Consider the following 16,864-nt stretch of genomic DNA (forward strand, 5'->3'; position numbering starts at 1 on the left):
GAGTCATAATTTTGGGTATGGGTCTAAGTAAAAAGAAAAAGGTAAAGGACCCCTGACAGTTAAGTCCAGTTGCGAATGACTCTGGGGTTGCGGCGCTCACCTTGCTTTACTGGCCAAGGGAGCCAACGTTTGTCCGCAGACAGTTTTTCCGGGTCATGTGGCCAGCATGACTAAGCTGCTTCTGGCGAAACCAGAGCAGCGCACGGAAAAGCCGTTTACCTTCCTGCCGGAGCGGTACCTATTTATCTACTTGCACTTTGACGTGCTTTCGAACTGCTGGGTTGGCAGGAGCAGGGACCGAGCAACGGGAGCTCACCCGGGGATTTGAACCACTGACCTTCCAATCGGCAAGCCCTAGGCTCAGTGGTTTAGACCACAGCACCACCCGTGTCCTGAGGGTATGGGTCTAGGGTACATGAAATACTGCTGATTTGCTGATTGAGATGTTCCACATTCCACTGCTGTCTGAAGTATGGTTGGTAGCTACATGGGACAGGGCTTTCTTGACCATAACACCCAGAGTTCCTCTTCTGGAAAGTATCCTGACAGCAGGTCTTGCAGGATGCACAGTTAAGATGGTCTCTGGCCCCTTCAGCACCATCTTTTATAATTGGAGTAAGTCAGGGCGGCACCTGCCCAGGCCAGCTGGAAATAGGCCAGCAAAGCAGGGAGCAGGACTTGCAGAGAAGGACCAGCATCAACGGTACAAATTTGTGTATTAAAAAAAAAAGCAAGCAGCGAATCCACCTTAAACACATTATAGGTAATGGTATTCCCCAGCTCCCAATCTTCCGCACAATAGGTTGTTGCTTTATCTAACTACATGTCCAGACTAGGAGCACAGAGAAGTGAAGGCAGCTGGGTGATGGTGGTGGAAACTTCACACTGCTCCTTCAGCTACTTCACAGGCTTTTATCCCAGGAGTGACCATATGCCAAGAATTCTTACACTTTGCTTAGTCTCTTGATATGTGGCATTCGACTGATTTCTTGATTGCAGACATTATCTTGGACTGGAAGACTTTTTGTTGATATGTAACTACAGATCATAAACTTTTTGCCTGATCAGAGTGCCTCTAGGCAAATGGACACATGCACCCTAGAACATGCCATTTCATCGTCCAAGGAATGTTCTTTTCATTTGATCTGATTGTTTTGCTTAAAGGCAAAGTCCTATTTATTTGAGAGCGCCATTAGCAGCTACAACTTACTTCCCCTCTTTGGCACTTGCAGAGCCTACTCTTGTTCGAAATCATTTGCCTTTCTCATTCATAGAGTTTATAATTCATTACCTTTAAAATAGGAATAGTACAAAGTAGGTCGAAACCTTCATAAAAATACTTGAGTGCATTCACAAAATTTTCAGATTCTCATTTTGCAAAATCATATCTGACTTACTGCAGAGTGTGACACCTGAAACCACATTTAAATGGGTCTAGATAATCAGTACCATTTTTAGAGTTCCTGGAGCTGTCCAGCAACCAACTGCTTAAGCATCTTGCTCAGAAAGGGTGTTTGTGATCACCCTATAATAATTACATTTTTCAAGGTTTGGAGAGACCTCTTTTAGGAGTGGTCTCTTAACTGCTTATTTCAGGGTGCCAGGGATACCCTCTTTCTCTCTAGGATATTTATCACTCCCTAGATCCAGTGTTCGCAATTCCCATTGTTCTAGGCGCATTTTGTGACAAGGAATTTCATTAACGTGAGCAGTTTCTGAGCTCTGGGCGCAGTACTATGCCTAAGATTTCAGATAAAAACTGTAGAGTGCAAGGAAAGAGGACCTTTTTCTGCCTCCCCACTTCCAGCTACTCTCTGAAGACTGGAGAAGAGGCCCTCTTAGGAATATTAGGGGGGTAGGCAGGGGAAGGACTAGATCTTGTGAAAAATGAACATAATAATTTAGCTGCAGTTCATTCATTTTCAGCTTTGTATTCTTGTTATAAAAAAGCATGCCTAGACATTCCGTTGTTTTGCCCATAACCTAGGTTTAAGGTGCCATTTAGCTCCTAGCTTTCATATCTCAGTTTCTAACACTGCCTGGATCCAGCTAATTAATTCCCCTCTGCTAGCTGCATGAGGAGGGAAGGGCCAGCTAAGTGTTCTGGATACCTCCCTGGATTGAAGTGCGAAACTAGTGGCATCCATGTCAAGTTGAACGCAGAGTACTTAGCAAACATGTTGCAGCATGCTGAAGATGCAGTGATGAGAGGGAAGTATGGTTTATACACTGTCTTCACCACTGTTACCATGTAAGCTTGGTAATGGGTTCTCATCTGTATACTATGGACCTAACATAAAATCATCCACCACTTGCTTGCATTAGACTGAGATCATTATGTCTAAAATGGGCCGTCAAATTGAATCACGTGGATGAAAGACCTGATTATACAATTCTTACCAAAATAGAGGTATATGGCACCTTTTGCAGATGAACAAAGGAAACGATTCTTTACCCAAAAGTTTTACTTGGTGTAAAGGGGCAAATAGTTCTCTCTATTTTGTAAACCCTCCTTCTTCTTCTGTCAGGCAGCTCTTTACGGATGTGGGTGCTGGGCTGAAAACTTGGGAATTCAGAACCCTTACTCTACAGCTGTGAGTACCTCAGGTATTTGCTGTTCTTACAAATATTTCACCGGAACTTATTTTCCTTCTATAGACAGTTATTTGAAGTATATTCTTATGGATTAACCTATATGAAGTACTGGAATAGATTCTACTGTTTCCATTATCTTACTTATTCAGTTTCACATTAATGGGAAAATGATGCTGTTACCATAACCATAAATGTGCAGATTAACTTTGATATACAGATACATGCAAAATGCAGCAAAAATCATGTTTGCTCCAGATTAAAGAATAAATAGTTATGAAACATTTATCTGTGCATTTAACAATTCAAAACTAAATGATGGTTTAGTATTGCATGACCAAACCTTGGACTTTTGTGCTCCCCCTTCGCTTCTTTTCCAGTGCAGCCATGAGAAGGAGATTGGAAGCTTACGTTTTCTGTATATTGCTTATTTCCGAGCCCCAAATTAGTTAGCCTTGATTTAGTTGTAATTTTAAACCATGGTTTGAAGGTGGCTTTTTGAGATATGAGTACCAGGACCTCATATTTTACACACACAAAAAGAGGGGGTAGGCACTGACCATACCAATGGTTGCCAATAAACTCATTTCAAAATTTGGAGGTGCTGTGATGGAAAATTAACTTTGGCTTTATCTTCCTTGAACTGCTATTGAGAAGTAACTTGTTTTAAGGAACCACATGGAATTTATATTCTTTATGTAAGCATTAATGCTTATGCGAAGAAAGGGGTGCCTAGTGAGCGCTTGTCATATCTCAATGGGAATTCTATTCCATAGAATAGGGGCAGCCACACTAAAAACCCTGCTCCAAGTTACTGCAGAGTGGGCTTCTGAGATCTTTGGAATTTGCAGGAGAAACTGACCTGTAGGTTGCAGCAATCTGCTTTGCATATGAGGGATACTGCAGTCTATATTATTAGGAATCCTGAACAAGGCTAGTCATAGATTTTCATTTAAAATGTAGTTGGAGTAGGGTTTTTTTTGGGGGGGAGGGGTAGAATGCAAATTGTGCCTTCTTTCCACTACTGTAGTATTACTGTAGTAACACCATCTCATACTCTAAATATCTTGCCTCTCTCTTGCTTCCTTTTCTTCACTCCTTATTGTAATATAGTAGAGTTTAAACTTGTCAAGACAGTGACCTGTCTTTTCCCCCTACTGCTCTATGTTGCATAAATCATAATAATCGGTATAACCCTTCTGTTAGCTCCTGACAATCAAGTAAAATAACAATTGATTTATCTAAATCATGCTACCAGAGTTTCTTCCTACCTACCAGAGTTTTTAAGCAGCATGCTTGTTCCTAATTGCATTATTCCAAAAATTATCTTTCAACAATGTTGAAATCTCTTCAAAATTGGTTTGCATGTACAGTATTATATGTATATACATAGAGAGAAGGAGAGAGTTTTATCAAGAATTGTTCCTTGAAAACAGCAGGGAGAATAGGGAGATACTATACTATGTACACATATGTGGTTTTATTTATTATTTTCTATTTATCATTGTGGGACGCAGGTGGTGCTGTGGGTTAAAGCCTCAGCGCCTAGGACTTGCCGATCGAAAGGTCGGCGGTTCGAATCCCTGCGGCGGGGTGCGCTCCCGCTGCTCGGTCCCAGCGCCTGCCAACCTAGCAGTTCAAAAGCACCTCCAGGTGCAAGTAGATAAATAGGGACCGCTTACCAGTGGGAAGGTAAACGGCGTTTCCGTGTGCGACTCTGGCTCGCCAGAGCAGCGATGTCACGCTGGCCACGTGACCCGGAAGTGTCTCCGGACAGCGCTGGCCCCTGGCCTCTTAAGTGAGATGGGCGCACAACCCCAGAGTCTGTCAAGACTGGCCCGTATGGGCAGGGGTACCTTTACCTTTACCTTTACCTATTTATCATTGTGACTTAAAATGCTACACTGAGAAACTCTTTTCAAAATACTACATAGCAAGTTTTGATATACTAATGAGTGCCACCTCTGAAGTAGTATTCAATGCTGATTTTTTTTATAGTGTTGCATAGCAGATAACAATTTTAATGTCTTTTTGTGCAGTTCTGTTTTTGTTTAGATTCCAGAGCTGTTTTGCTATTGCGGCAAGAGTATCTAACAATAGCTCACGAGCTATTAACATGCTGCCTGACTTTCTCCCTCATAGACTTTTGCATATGGCTTGCAGAAAGAGGGCCTGGGTTTTCATTTCTCCCTCCATTCAATAGGAGTTGCTTTCATGTTTGAAAATTGAAAACGTGTGTGTTTCAGTGTGGTGTATGAATGTGGGTGCCCTCTGACACACCTGCTTCTAATTTCCTGACTTGAAAGGAAAGCCCATCAAAAGAAGCAGAAAACAGTTTCTGTGACATGCTGCTCTGAAACCCTTTTGCTTTACAGAAGTTCTTTGCTATGCCATCTTTATTCCATTGCTAGATGACTCTGAGGTGCAGGGCTGGAATAATAAGTAATGTTTTACTTTATCCTATGCTGAGGTTTTTTTAAGGCTCTTGTTGTGGTTACTTTAAAGTGCAGAAATCTGCTTAGGGGTAGAGCATGGTGTAGGTGCTGGGCTTTGTGACAAGCTTAAACGAGAAACAATACATATGGTAGTAAATGGTCATGTAAACTGATAAAGCGGGTTACACTGTTAACAGTTAAACTTTGCATGTTTTCAGTGTTTCACTGTAAAATACCTGAAACACTGCCAGAACTGAATGGTGTGCCCTCTATAAATGATTTCCTGGCTTAATAATGGCAAAGCAAAAGATGTTAGATACATTTTGAGGACTACTGTAATGTACACTGTGCCTGTAAATGCTTCCTCCAACTTTGGATGCAACTCATTATAATGAGTAAATGAGAACCAAACTCCACGTTATGCAGGAGATCCACAAGGTTTTTACGACTGTAAAATCATTAAAATTCAAGTACAGATCCGGACTGAGAAAGGTCTCACCTTAAATGGCTTGCTAGCAGAGGAAGGTCTTCAGTAGGTGCTGAAAAGACAACAAACGGTGCCTTGTCTAAAATTGAAAAGGGAGGAATTTCCAAAGGGTAGTTGCCATGATATTAAATGTCTGATTCTTACATGCTGTGAAATGGATTTCCTGATAATATGGTATCTGTAGAAGACCCTCCCTTGCCTGCAGAGTGCAGTGACCAACTGGATTTATAAGGGGTGAGACAATCCTTCAGGTATTGACATTGCACATAATGCACAGAAACACCTCACAGCAAAATTACTCATTTGCAGTGCAGAGAAATCAAATCCAAGCAAAATCTTCCATATTACTTGGAGGTAGGATGTTTGGATGAAAACAGGCATGGCAACTGCATGACATGATTCACCTGCTGAAATTCCCTCTTCTACACAACCATTAAAGATGCAGCAGCCCTGTCCTCTTTTTCATATGGCCATCCTATCTGAAGGTAATGTAACTTTCAGCATAATCCTAAACATTTTTTAAAAAGAAAATCCCATTATGGTATGTGTGTCTAGGATTGCAGCCTTTGCCAAACAGTCATAACACTGGTAAGATGACAGGCCAAATACTGAATTCACAGGTTTTGCTGAAAGGATTGAAATGAGAGCAAATATATGGTGTAAACCAACCCAGAGCACTTGAAATCTAGAGGGGAGGGGAGGAAAGAAAGCCAGGTAAAAATAAACTGTTTTGAGCGACCTGAATACATCTCATTCAGGTACCATTCCAAAAGCATCTGATCACTTTCAAATCTGGGTAACTTCTCCTGGTGGTTTCTTATCCTTTATGTATACCTTATGGTCATATCTGGAAGGATTTCCAGAGTCTTTCTCTGGAATTGTGCAAGTCCTTCACATTGAATCCATTTTAATGGCTAGAAGTAAGTTGGAACAGTGAGATTTTGGCTGAATTTATGGGGATTAAACAATCTTGGTGTGTGTTCTCCTTTTAGCCCAGCCAAATTAACTTAAAGGCATGTTTCTTTTCTCTCTCTTTTGTCCCTTGCCAAATAAAAATATTTTCCTAACATATTAGTGCAGTACTGTATTGAAAGTAGACAATCCAGTTCTGCAGACACTTTGGGATACTGGTGGCAGCTCACACAACTGAATTATTCTCCATTCAAAAATGATGTCTGGGAAGTCTAGACCCTAGTTTTATGTATGGAGAGAGAGTTCAGTTACGTGAGCACTTGGAGTCTGAAGTGGTATAGTTCAGACACAGATTTGGTGCAATCTGAGAGTGAGGCCAGTATTTAGAGACACTCCTGTGTTGCATGTGTGGTAGAAATAAGTCGTTATGCAAGGTTTGTTTTCAAAGCATAGAAGTTAGTCATAGCTCAGGTAGAGCATTTACAAGGGAGGAAGCCACAACACACATGTTTTCTGTGGCATACAGGTGTTTTTTTTTACCAGCCGTACATTTATGGATAGAATGCGCAAAAATGATCAGCATAAAATATATTTCTGCTCATCTGCCATCGGCTGGTAAAGTCAGAGGGTGTGTCTTTGCTGCCCAGCTGTGTTCTGGAATTCCTTGAAGTCTGCCAACAAACTTGGAGGTGAAAAGGACTGGGTGTATTACAGCTGGCAAACTCTTACTGCTGAATCCAAGGTTTGCGGCTAACTAAATTTCTGGGACCCTGTCTGTTCCATTCAGTTTGAGAAACAGGTTCACCTTTACTCTGTCTGAGCCCATTGTTGCACAGTTATCCCCACAGGCACTGAGCATGTTAGTCAGATATCATTGTTGTTACCAGTATTCATGCTGAAAAATATCTGCCACCTTGAATGAAGCCTCTGTCCTGAGAACGGCATTGGGAATAAAGTTAATTAGGAGCATCTGTGGTCTTAAAAATCACAGAAATCATAACTTAAATATATTGAAATGACAAAGCAAAGGTGCTTGCTGGTGTGCTTGAGTCAGACACCATTCTGGAAAATGTTCTGCCCTACTTTCATTAAAGTACAGTGGTACCTTGGGTTACAAATGCTTCGGGTTACGCGTTTTCAGGTTGTGGACCGCAGGAAACCCGGAAGTACCGGAAAGGGTTACTTCCGGGTTTCGTCACTTGTGCATGCGCATAAGTGTTAAATCGTGTCACGCGCGTGCGCAGGCGTGGCTCTGCAGGTTATGAACACTGCGGGTTGTGGACGTGCCTCCGTTACGGATTACGTCCGCAACCCAAGGTTCCACTGTACAGACCTAGGGTGTAGCTTTTTAACCCTTTAAAATGGGAATAGGAGGGTTTTCCAATTATTGGCTTTTCCTGGCATCTGGTTGAGGTGAGTGAGAAGAGAAATGTTGCTTTAAACTTAGTTATACTGGTTCTTAACCAGTCCCCCTAACCAATCTGTGAAAATTCTGACGTCAAAAGGATTTCTGTATTTCTAAAACTGATATATCTTTAACTGATGCACAACTATGCTTCCTTGAGTGTCTGTATAAATTGGACTTGACAGTTAATTGATAAAAAAGGTCTTAACTTGACGTTAGGGGAGGCATGGATGAGAGAAGGATTATCAAACACTTTGTACGTTGGCACTTGAGGCCTAAATAAGTGGGCGTTTTCTTGAAAGTAAGCCTGTTGGGTTGTACTTGACACAACAGCCTTCACTGTGCTGTGGAATCCTAAGTCATTGTGAAATACGAGTTAATAAAGAATAAAACTGATGCCTTCACTTTTTAAATGTTTTCTTTTCCTTTGCATTATTTTCCTGCTTTGTTCATATGTCTTTACTTTCTGAAACCTTCTTGGGATTTGCGCAGAGACAATATTGCAATGATTTGCCCCCAAAATTTGTGTTTAGTGCTTTCCCCAATCATACAGATATAGGTTAACCATGCTTGTTAATGTTTTGTATAGGTTGTGGGGAGCACCTTGTACGGACCTTATTGGCCAGAGAATGTTCGTGTGCTTTGCAAAATGAAGATGCTCATCAGGCTCTACTAGAAACTATGCAAAACAAGTTTATTAGTAAGTACAAGATTTGTTAGCAGATCTTTGATGTGGCTAAGAGCTGGTGTCTATCTACTTCTCTTCTGATCCTCCCCAAAGTGACACTTGTACCAGTGTTCCACTTCACAAACTTCCTAGCGTTGCTTCAAGTGGGTATTCTTAGAATGTCCCTATGCTCCCTTAAACACCAAGAAGCCAGTGTTTCATAGTGCTGGTTATTGGCATTAATGGAGTTCACCTTCTGTGTTAGATGGAGACAGGTGTTGCTTCACATCTGCAGAGCAAGCAGTTTCACTTAAACCTTTTACTCTGCACAGGCAGTTTTTAGTAAATGTTTTATAGAGCAAGTTAGGTTAGTCTTGCCAGAGGTGTAGCCATGTTGTGCTGTTGTTGCAGCAAAAAAAATGAGGCTTGTGACACCGGGAAGAGTAACACCTTGATTAGAGCTTTAGCTTTTGGGGACTAATACCTGTTCAATGCATAGCAGTCTAGTCTATTAGAGGGCGGGGAGGTTGAACTTCAGAGTTCCAGAAGACTCTGTTGTTTTTGTCTTAAACCTGTTGCAGCAGAAATAGTTTTGGTATGTTAGGGGGTCTTGTGACACGAGCCGATAGTTATAGTGTGTATAACACACACATGAAATCAGAGTATAAAAGAGAGATATAAATAGGCAATATTGAGGAACATCTTGGTGGCTTTTGTGTTTCCTACTTTTTTTTACTTCAATACCTTTACCTCTGTGCTGTCCTTCTGATTCTTTGATCCCACCTGCTTTGTTGTGTTGATTTTTGAAAATGAAAATGTGTAGGTGGTTGAATGTGTAAGAGGTTCGCAACAAAATCCTAAGCCCTATATAGAAATGGAATTTTACCCAAAAGTTGTAATGGATTATGTTGAAGGGATGGTGTGCATGTGTTGAAAATATGGATTAAGAATGTTTCTATGAAACCATTTCAACCAACGTCTTGTTGACTTAAACTATTAGGACTACTAGTACTACTATTTTCCGTTTGGGATAGCTTGCTAAATATGGGCCACTTTCTCTCTTGAAAGTTTGCCATTAGTTTTTAGGCAAGAAAAAGCCCTTTCAAGAATTGACAGAATGAGGATTACTGAGTAGATTTCTTGTCATAGTAGCAGTGTTTGAATTAGAATGATCTTGTTTTGGCTTGGCTCTCATTATTCCTGGAAATATGTGTTATATTTATGATTAAAAGGACATTAATGCTCTTGTTTTATGTGAGGGCTCCTAAAAAAGAAATCTGCCTTCTTTGCAAAATCTAAGATAGCCCTAACCTATAGTTTATCTTCTGTCACATTAGTCACCAAAACAAACAATGGAAAAGTGAATGGCTCTTTAACTTGATTAAGACCTTGATGTAATTTTAACAACATCCTGAATAGTTTCCCTCCCCAGTAACTACTTCACAAAACACTACTGTATTTTTATAAGAATGTTTATGAAAGGGATGTTTAGAGCCTTTTTAAAGTACAACACATGCCTTTTTGTGCTGATAACCTTGTGTGAAGGTGGGGGGAGCCCTACTGTGTTTTAGCTGAAATGTTGAAAGGGAACTTTTTAGAGACAGAATATTTCAGTGTTGGGTCCAAAGAATCCTGAAACCCCAGCATATGGTTTGCTAAAAGCTGCCGTTTCTCGGAATCGGCACAGCTAACTTTTTGTAAAAGTACACCTAAGAGGTTATGCAAAAATACTGGGCATATGCTGAATAGCTCTTTTCTTAAAAACTTTCCTGCTGTTGATTTTAAATGATACAAAAGTTTGCTTGAGGTGTAATGTATGATGCAGGTTTTCCCTCTCCTATGAAATAACTGTGAATAAAATAGGCTAATAGCCTTCTTATGACAGTATGACTTGTTCTCAAATTTAATTTTTTTTAAAAAGTAGCATGCTTTATGTTAACATTAAAATGTCTACTATAACAGTACAGATCTTTAGAGAAATAATAGCTCGGCAAGAAATAACTGAAAAGGATAGTCAGAACTGAAAATATTAGCCTCAAGTGCAGCTGAATACAGCTTTTTTCCACCACACTTCTGTTGATGTTCCTTCTCTCCCCCCCCCCAACTTTTTTTTCATAATTCAGATATCTACAGAGGCTTGGGAATATTTCTTCCCACTTAGGAATACCTGCTAGGTTGGCAGGCGCTGGGACCGAGCAGCGGGAGCGCACCCCGCCGCAGGGATTCGAACCGCCGACCTTTCGATCGGCAAGCCCTAGGCACTGAGGCTTTAACCCACGGCAGGGGTACCTTTACCTTTACCTTTAGGAATACCTGACTTAACATCTGGATTTTTTTTTTTAAAAAAAAGGTGATGGGCAGAATTAGTGGCAGATGGTCTTTTGTCATCTGATATTTATAGCAAGCACTGCAGAGGACATAAATGATGATTGAGTTAACAGTAGAATACCTGGTTTGTTTATTTTTTTATACAGATAGTTTAATGAAGATGTAGGATGATGTACACAATGGTCTGATGCAGAGTGGAAATGGTATTCTGTATACATAAGCATATTTCATAAAGAACAGTGGATTTTATAACTCGTCTAGTCCTTTCAAATTCAGCCAAGTTTGTGGAATGCAGCTTGTGGAATGTTTATCCTGTTTTGCAAGCAGGCAGATTGGGAAGCTAACAATGGAAATATGTGTAGAATTGCATGTAAAGTACTTTTAAACCTTTGGAAACCTGATAGTGGTGTTTTTTCGTGTGTGTTTTTTAATGCTTGCATTGTTTTGCAAAGGGAGTATTTATTTGAATCTTCTCCTTGCAGTTTTATCATTTTGTGGTGGCTGCTTCTGTGGCCAAAAAGGATGCCCCACCTCCAGAATGAAGCAGCTGTCTTGCTGTCCCCATGGCATCATTACTCAGGCATAGACAGATGGAAGCATTCTGAATAGTCCTTTACCTTCAGATATACTTTTTTTTAACCAAGAGAAGGAAGGAGGTCCCATCAGCTAGCTCACTGTTGATGCCCCACCCTGTAATTCTGTGTGGGGAGAATCCAAATTGCCCTAGAGAAGCATTGAGGAGAGCAACAGACCTATCAAAGGTCCATATAGTTTTGGGGTAGCAGCCTTTCCTTTTGGTTGATGACATCTAGCCAGGACACCCTCTCACAGAGCTACAGTTCCCAGCACTTTTAAGCTACAGTTCCTACAATTCTTTGGGTGAAGCTACAAATGTTAAAGTGGTAAGAGATTGCTTTAAATATATGGTGTGGGTGTTAGTCTAGGTCTGTCAATCAAAACCTTCTTACTGGCTTTCTCTGCTATCCTGAAGTGCTCACCCTGTTTCCTTTGTTGTACCACCTCCTTGATGATATAAAAAAGGGGGAAATGTTAACCAGTGACAGGGAAAGTTATTATTATTTGTTTCTGTGCAGGACACCTAATTAACAGTAGCTAACAAGTGAGTTTGTTTTTGTTGAAGAAAATGCTTTCATTTCTTCAATATACTCTGAAAGTACAAAATGATTTTTAAATTGTAAGTGTGGCACTTCAGGCATACTGAAACATGCATGCAGAACCAAGCATCCTTTCCAACATTATCATGGGCACGCAAGCGAATTGTTTTTTAAAAGGAAAATGGAAATTCCTTCATCATTTTTCTCCATGAAACTCATTAGCTAGCTTGAAGCCTTTTGATTATGGAACTTTAAAGGTAAAGGTACCCCTGCCCGTACGGGCCAGTCGTGACCGACTCTGGGGTTGTGCGCCCATCTCACTTAAGAGGCCGGGGGCCAGCGCTGTCCGAAGACACTTCCGGGTCACGTGGCCAGCGTGACGAAGCTGCACTGGTGAGCCAGCACCAGTGCCGCACACGGAAACGCCGTTTACCTTCCCCCTATAAAGCGGTACCTATTTATCTACTTGCACTTAGGGGTGCTTTCGAACTGCTAGGTGGGCAGGAGCTGGGACCGAACGACGGGAGCTCACCCCGCCGCGGGGATTCGAACCGCTGACCATACGATCAGCAAGTCCTAGGCACTGCGGTTTGTTAGAACCCTATAAAGTCTTGTTTAAAAAGTACACTTTGTTTTCAGTTCTGACCTAGAAACAGTAACACATGCATTCACATCATTAACATGGAAAGGAAAAACCTTTGAGTGGAGACCTGGCTGTTCCAGCCCCCACCTCGCCAAAGCGTACTGTGAAGTAGGTCTCAAAACCCACTGAAAGCTTCCTTGCTGTACCCCATTGCTTGTTGCCATGCAAGCGGAGCCAAAGGTCTATTGAATTTTTGGATTGTTTCCATCTAACTTGGTTTAAAAGCTGTTCTAAAAAACAAACAAAACAAAACCTTGGAATCTGATTGGTACCAAAGAATTATTGGCATGATCATCTGTCTCCCTTGAGCATATGCCATCTAAACCGTGTGTTGTCCCAACTAAATATTGCTGTTGCATAAAGGCAATATTTTTGTGTGATAATTGATAACATTTAGCCAACGATTTTTCTTTAAAAGAAAGTATTTGTGTACACAGTTCTGTAGAATGAAAACTAAACTGGTGATCCGTATAAATTTATTAGACTTACTTTTGGCATTTGTTGCATTACAGACACTGTAGAGGCTGTTGAAAACATTTCTGAGCAGTTTCTAGCACAAATACTGCTTTGCAGATGTTATATTTGTACCTGTGCACATACAGTATAATGTATAGCCTTTAAGACTGACAACAGACACTGCAGAGAAGAAAAACACTTTTTCTTACGTATCCAATTTAATATTGCAGTATGTTGATCCACATTCATGTTTCATAAAGTTATGACAGAAAACTCAATTTGTATGTGAATACAGGTGTCTCCCCACTTATGCAGGGGTTACGTTCCCAGGTACTGCGTGTATATGTTAAATAGTGGGGAACACCATCTAAAAAGCCTGTAAACACCCTCTAAAAGCCTGGAACCTCATGAAAAAACTCCTTTAAAAAGCAGCAGCACTTACCAGACTGGCTTGAATGGCGGCTCTCAATCTTCCTCATCGCTGGAGAGGACAATGTGGAAACAACGGCAAGGAGGGTGGGGTAGACTGGTACCCTGAAAGGTCTGGCTCTGATTCACAGGTAGACTTCCTAGTGGTTGGCTGTGGGTCATTTTTGCAGTTTCCCTGCTCTTTTTGGACCATTTTTGCCGTTTTTGTGCCTTTTTACAGTTTAAATTGTTTGCTTTATTTCCCAGCACTGTGCATATAGGCGGTCGCACATGAGTCAAAATGTGCGTAAGTGAGGAGACGCCTGTATTTATCTGTGTGTGAGAATAATAAAACTAAATGGGATGGCATGCAGTCTGTTCTTGATGGTAGATACCAAGGAGTCAAATAGTACAATAAATTAACTGGTTTTATGTGTGCACTGATTGATACATGTAGACCAGCATCAAACCTAAGAACTCATTTTCTGTTAATATGAAGTGGAAACTAATCAGGTGAAACAAAATTCTGATCTTGTTTCGACAGCTGTGCTGATCCATTGGGGTGGGGGGATTATTTTGGCTGCTGTCCTTTAGAGCTCCTTTAGGACTTGGAGATACCATTAGGACTACTGGTTTGTTTTGCTTTTTTGCCATCAATTTTCTACGCTGCTTTTTGGCTCAAATGAGTCCCCAAGAGATGTTGCATCTTTTGGAACCTTTGGGCACATCAGAAATTTTGAGAATGCTGTGGGTATCAGCATCTCTTGCTTCTCTTCTCCCTCTTCCAGGTCATTTCTCCTGTCCCCAGACTGAAAGCATACACAGATGATTCGCAGTTACAAAAAGCAACAGTGGTACTCACTACTGAGGAGGGTGGCTGCCTTTTAAACTGAACACTGGCCTATCTCTTCAGCAGCATTAGCTGCTATTATGAAAAGTGTACAGAAAGTAAAAACTCTTGCCCATCCATGCTTATGAGGTTCCTTTTTGGATCAGAGCCTAGATCTACTGCATCCCTTCCTCCAGAAAATAATGTAATCTTCTCAATAAAAGTTTAGAGTTGGGTTCCCCCCCCCCCCAACACAAATCTGGGTAACATTTCCTCTCTGACCACCCTGTTGATGCAAATCATGGTTGCTGTTTACTATGTGTGTGTATTTTTGAGTAAATCTTTATTTATGAACAGGCTTAGGTGTTACTATGCAGCTTGAAATGTAGTAGAAATATTTATATTTCAAACTTCAAAGTCTCAAAATACTGCTAGTAAAAACTTCAGTGAATTCGAAAAATGGAGTGACAAGTATTCTTGAACTGCTGTTCACTTTCTGCATAGTACTACTGCTACTTCTTTTACTTGATGGTCCTGGCTACAAGACCTTCCTAGTCACAATTTATATTAGCAAATACCCAAATTCAGAAAGTGTCAAGATGTTTCACAAATGGATTTTCCTTTATTGACACCCCCTTGCCTTCCCAGGAAAGAGATGGTGCGTCTCAAGTAATTTCACATGCGTGTAGGCGCACATCACATGGTACATGTTTTCCCCTTACACAGTAAAGATGCTTTGGTATGGAAATGACATGTTGCAAAGTTTCCTTTATTGCACTAGAATAAGTAAGAATGAGGTTAGGACCCAGGAATTTCTTTATTGAATATGAACCTAATAAAATTCATGTAGTAATTAACGTTACTCAGCTATGTTAGTTATTAAATAGTTACGGTGGGGAAATGTTGCTTTTAAAAAAGAATTGGGAATAACATGTTTAAAATTCATTGCGTCCTAGAGCATAAGCAAAGGAATAGTAACATGATAGATGGCAAAGAGCATGATAGCTTGGTTATGTTATCCATTTATATGTCAGAATTGTTAATTAACGTTAAAAATTGTATTTGAAGTCTTCCTGTTTTTAGTATTTAAAGCTTTCCCCAACCTGATGCCCTCCAGTCTTTGTTGGACTACAATATCCATCCATTCTGACCAATGGTCATCCTGGGGCAGATGGGCATTATTCAAAAATACGTTTTTGAAGGTGGGTGGAACCTGCAATCTGTTTAGATAAATTTAAATCTTCAGAAATCCAGAATGAAGGGAAAGCCCATGAGCAGGCTGCTGCAGCCTTTCTCGAAATTATTGTAACCAGAGTAAGTTCCCTCTTTGGCTTTTGAGGAGGGGTGGGCAGGCATATTGATTCATAAAGCCGGCCATAAAAAAATTGTCCCTTGAAAAAGTCAGACATGCCTGGGTAGTTCAGTCGGTTAGAGTGTGGTTCTGATAACACCAAGGTTGCAGGTTCAATCCCTGTATGGGACAGATACATAGATGATCCTCAGGATCACTTCCAACTCTACAGTTCTATGATTCTATCACTGTGAATCTCCTAGGTCTCTCAGATACTTTTTGGGAAGGTTAGGGGCTTCCTGGGGTCTTTGTGTTCATTTGATAGATCATATTTCCCACCCATTTTTAAGGTCCTGGAGCCTGGAGTACTCCTTATTTGTCAGGCCCGGCCTCAAAGTTCCTGTTTGTGAGCCAGGCTCACATTGGTTCCTAGGTTCTGTTCAGCGGCTGAGTTTTTATCTGTGAAAGGCAGCTTATCAGTTAAACATTTTGCCTCCTCAAAACATTTGTGCTCCTCAAAAGTTAAGCACCGGTATTGGAGAAACTAATTGTAGCTGTTACTTGGAGTAGTAATTAGCTCATGGCTTTGTGAAATAGATTGAACTATATCCCTAAGATTAACGTTATGTTACCTTCATATTCTTAGCTACCCAGCTATGTACTGCAGACATATCTTGCAGCAATCATGAAGCAAACAGTGCTTTCTCACATTTTGGTTGTTCTAGCTAGAGGCTTGAAGTTTAAAATCTCTCTCATTCTTCCCGCATGGTGAAGAGATTGGCTCCAGTACAAGCACTGTTACCCATGCAAATAGCAGAGGTTGGGGGGCTGCTCCAGATTAGAGTTGTAGCAGGGAGCAAAAGGTTAATTCCCCCCTCCAAGTGCTTGCTTTTTTTAAAAAAAGCCTGCACTCCCAGGCTAACCATATGACAGTCACTTGTAGTGTGGCCCTAAGTTTTCACTTTTTTGGTGTGGTATAAAGCAATCTTTCCATGAGTGGAAGGACATCTGTTGATAGTGATCCATAAAGCAAGTAAAGTTAGTTGCACTTAAAGTCCCATAGAAATCAGTGGGACAGGCTAGTTAAACAACTTGATTGGGCTGCCACCTAGATTGATGTTTCTAGCCTCACCCCACCCCACAAAAAATTACGGTGTTAATATTTAGAGTGCTCAGGATTTTACTTGACTAATTCTAATTGATTTGTGGAATCTCAGGAACTTTTCTGCTAGAGTGTGACAGTCTGTGGAATGGATACCAAAATCCTTGAGCACTTCTTTTGGGATGGGTGTAGAG

General features: G+C 40.8%; 1 protein-coding gene across 5 annotated transcripts in view; it reads left to right on the top strand.

Annotated features, from left to right (window-relative positions):
• The window catches only part of TASP1 (taspase 1), a 71,213-nt gene that overhangs the window by 42,385 nt on the left and 11,964 nt on the right, over nucleotides 1-16,864 (top strand). For all 5 annotated transcript variants that reach the window (XM_079969985.1, XM_079969984.1, XM_079969986.1 and 2 more), the window contains 2 exons: nucleotides 2,529-2,607; nucleotides 8,421-8,531. In XM_079969985.1, the coding sequence (XP_079826111.1) occupies nucleotides 2,529-2,607; nucleotides 8,421-8,531 (190 nt within the window). The remainder of the gene's footprint in view (nucleotides 1-2,528; nucleotides 2,608-8,420; nucleotides 8,532-16,864) is intronic.

This window comes from Podarcis cretensis (assembly GCF_951804945.1).
Source record: "Podarcis cretensis genome assembly, chromosome: 3".
Taxonomy (NCBI): domain Eukaryota; kingdom Metazoa; phylum Chordata; class Lepidosauria; order Squamata; family Lacertidae; genus Podarcis; species Podarcis cretensis.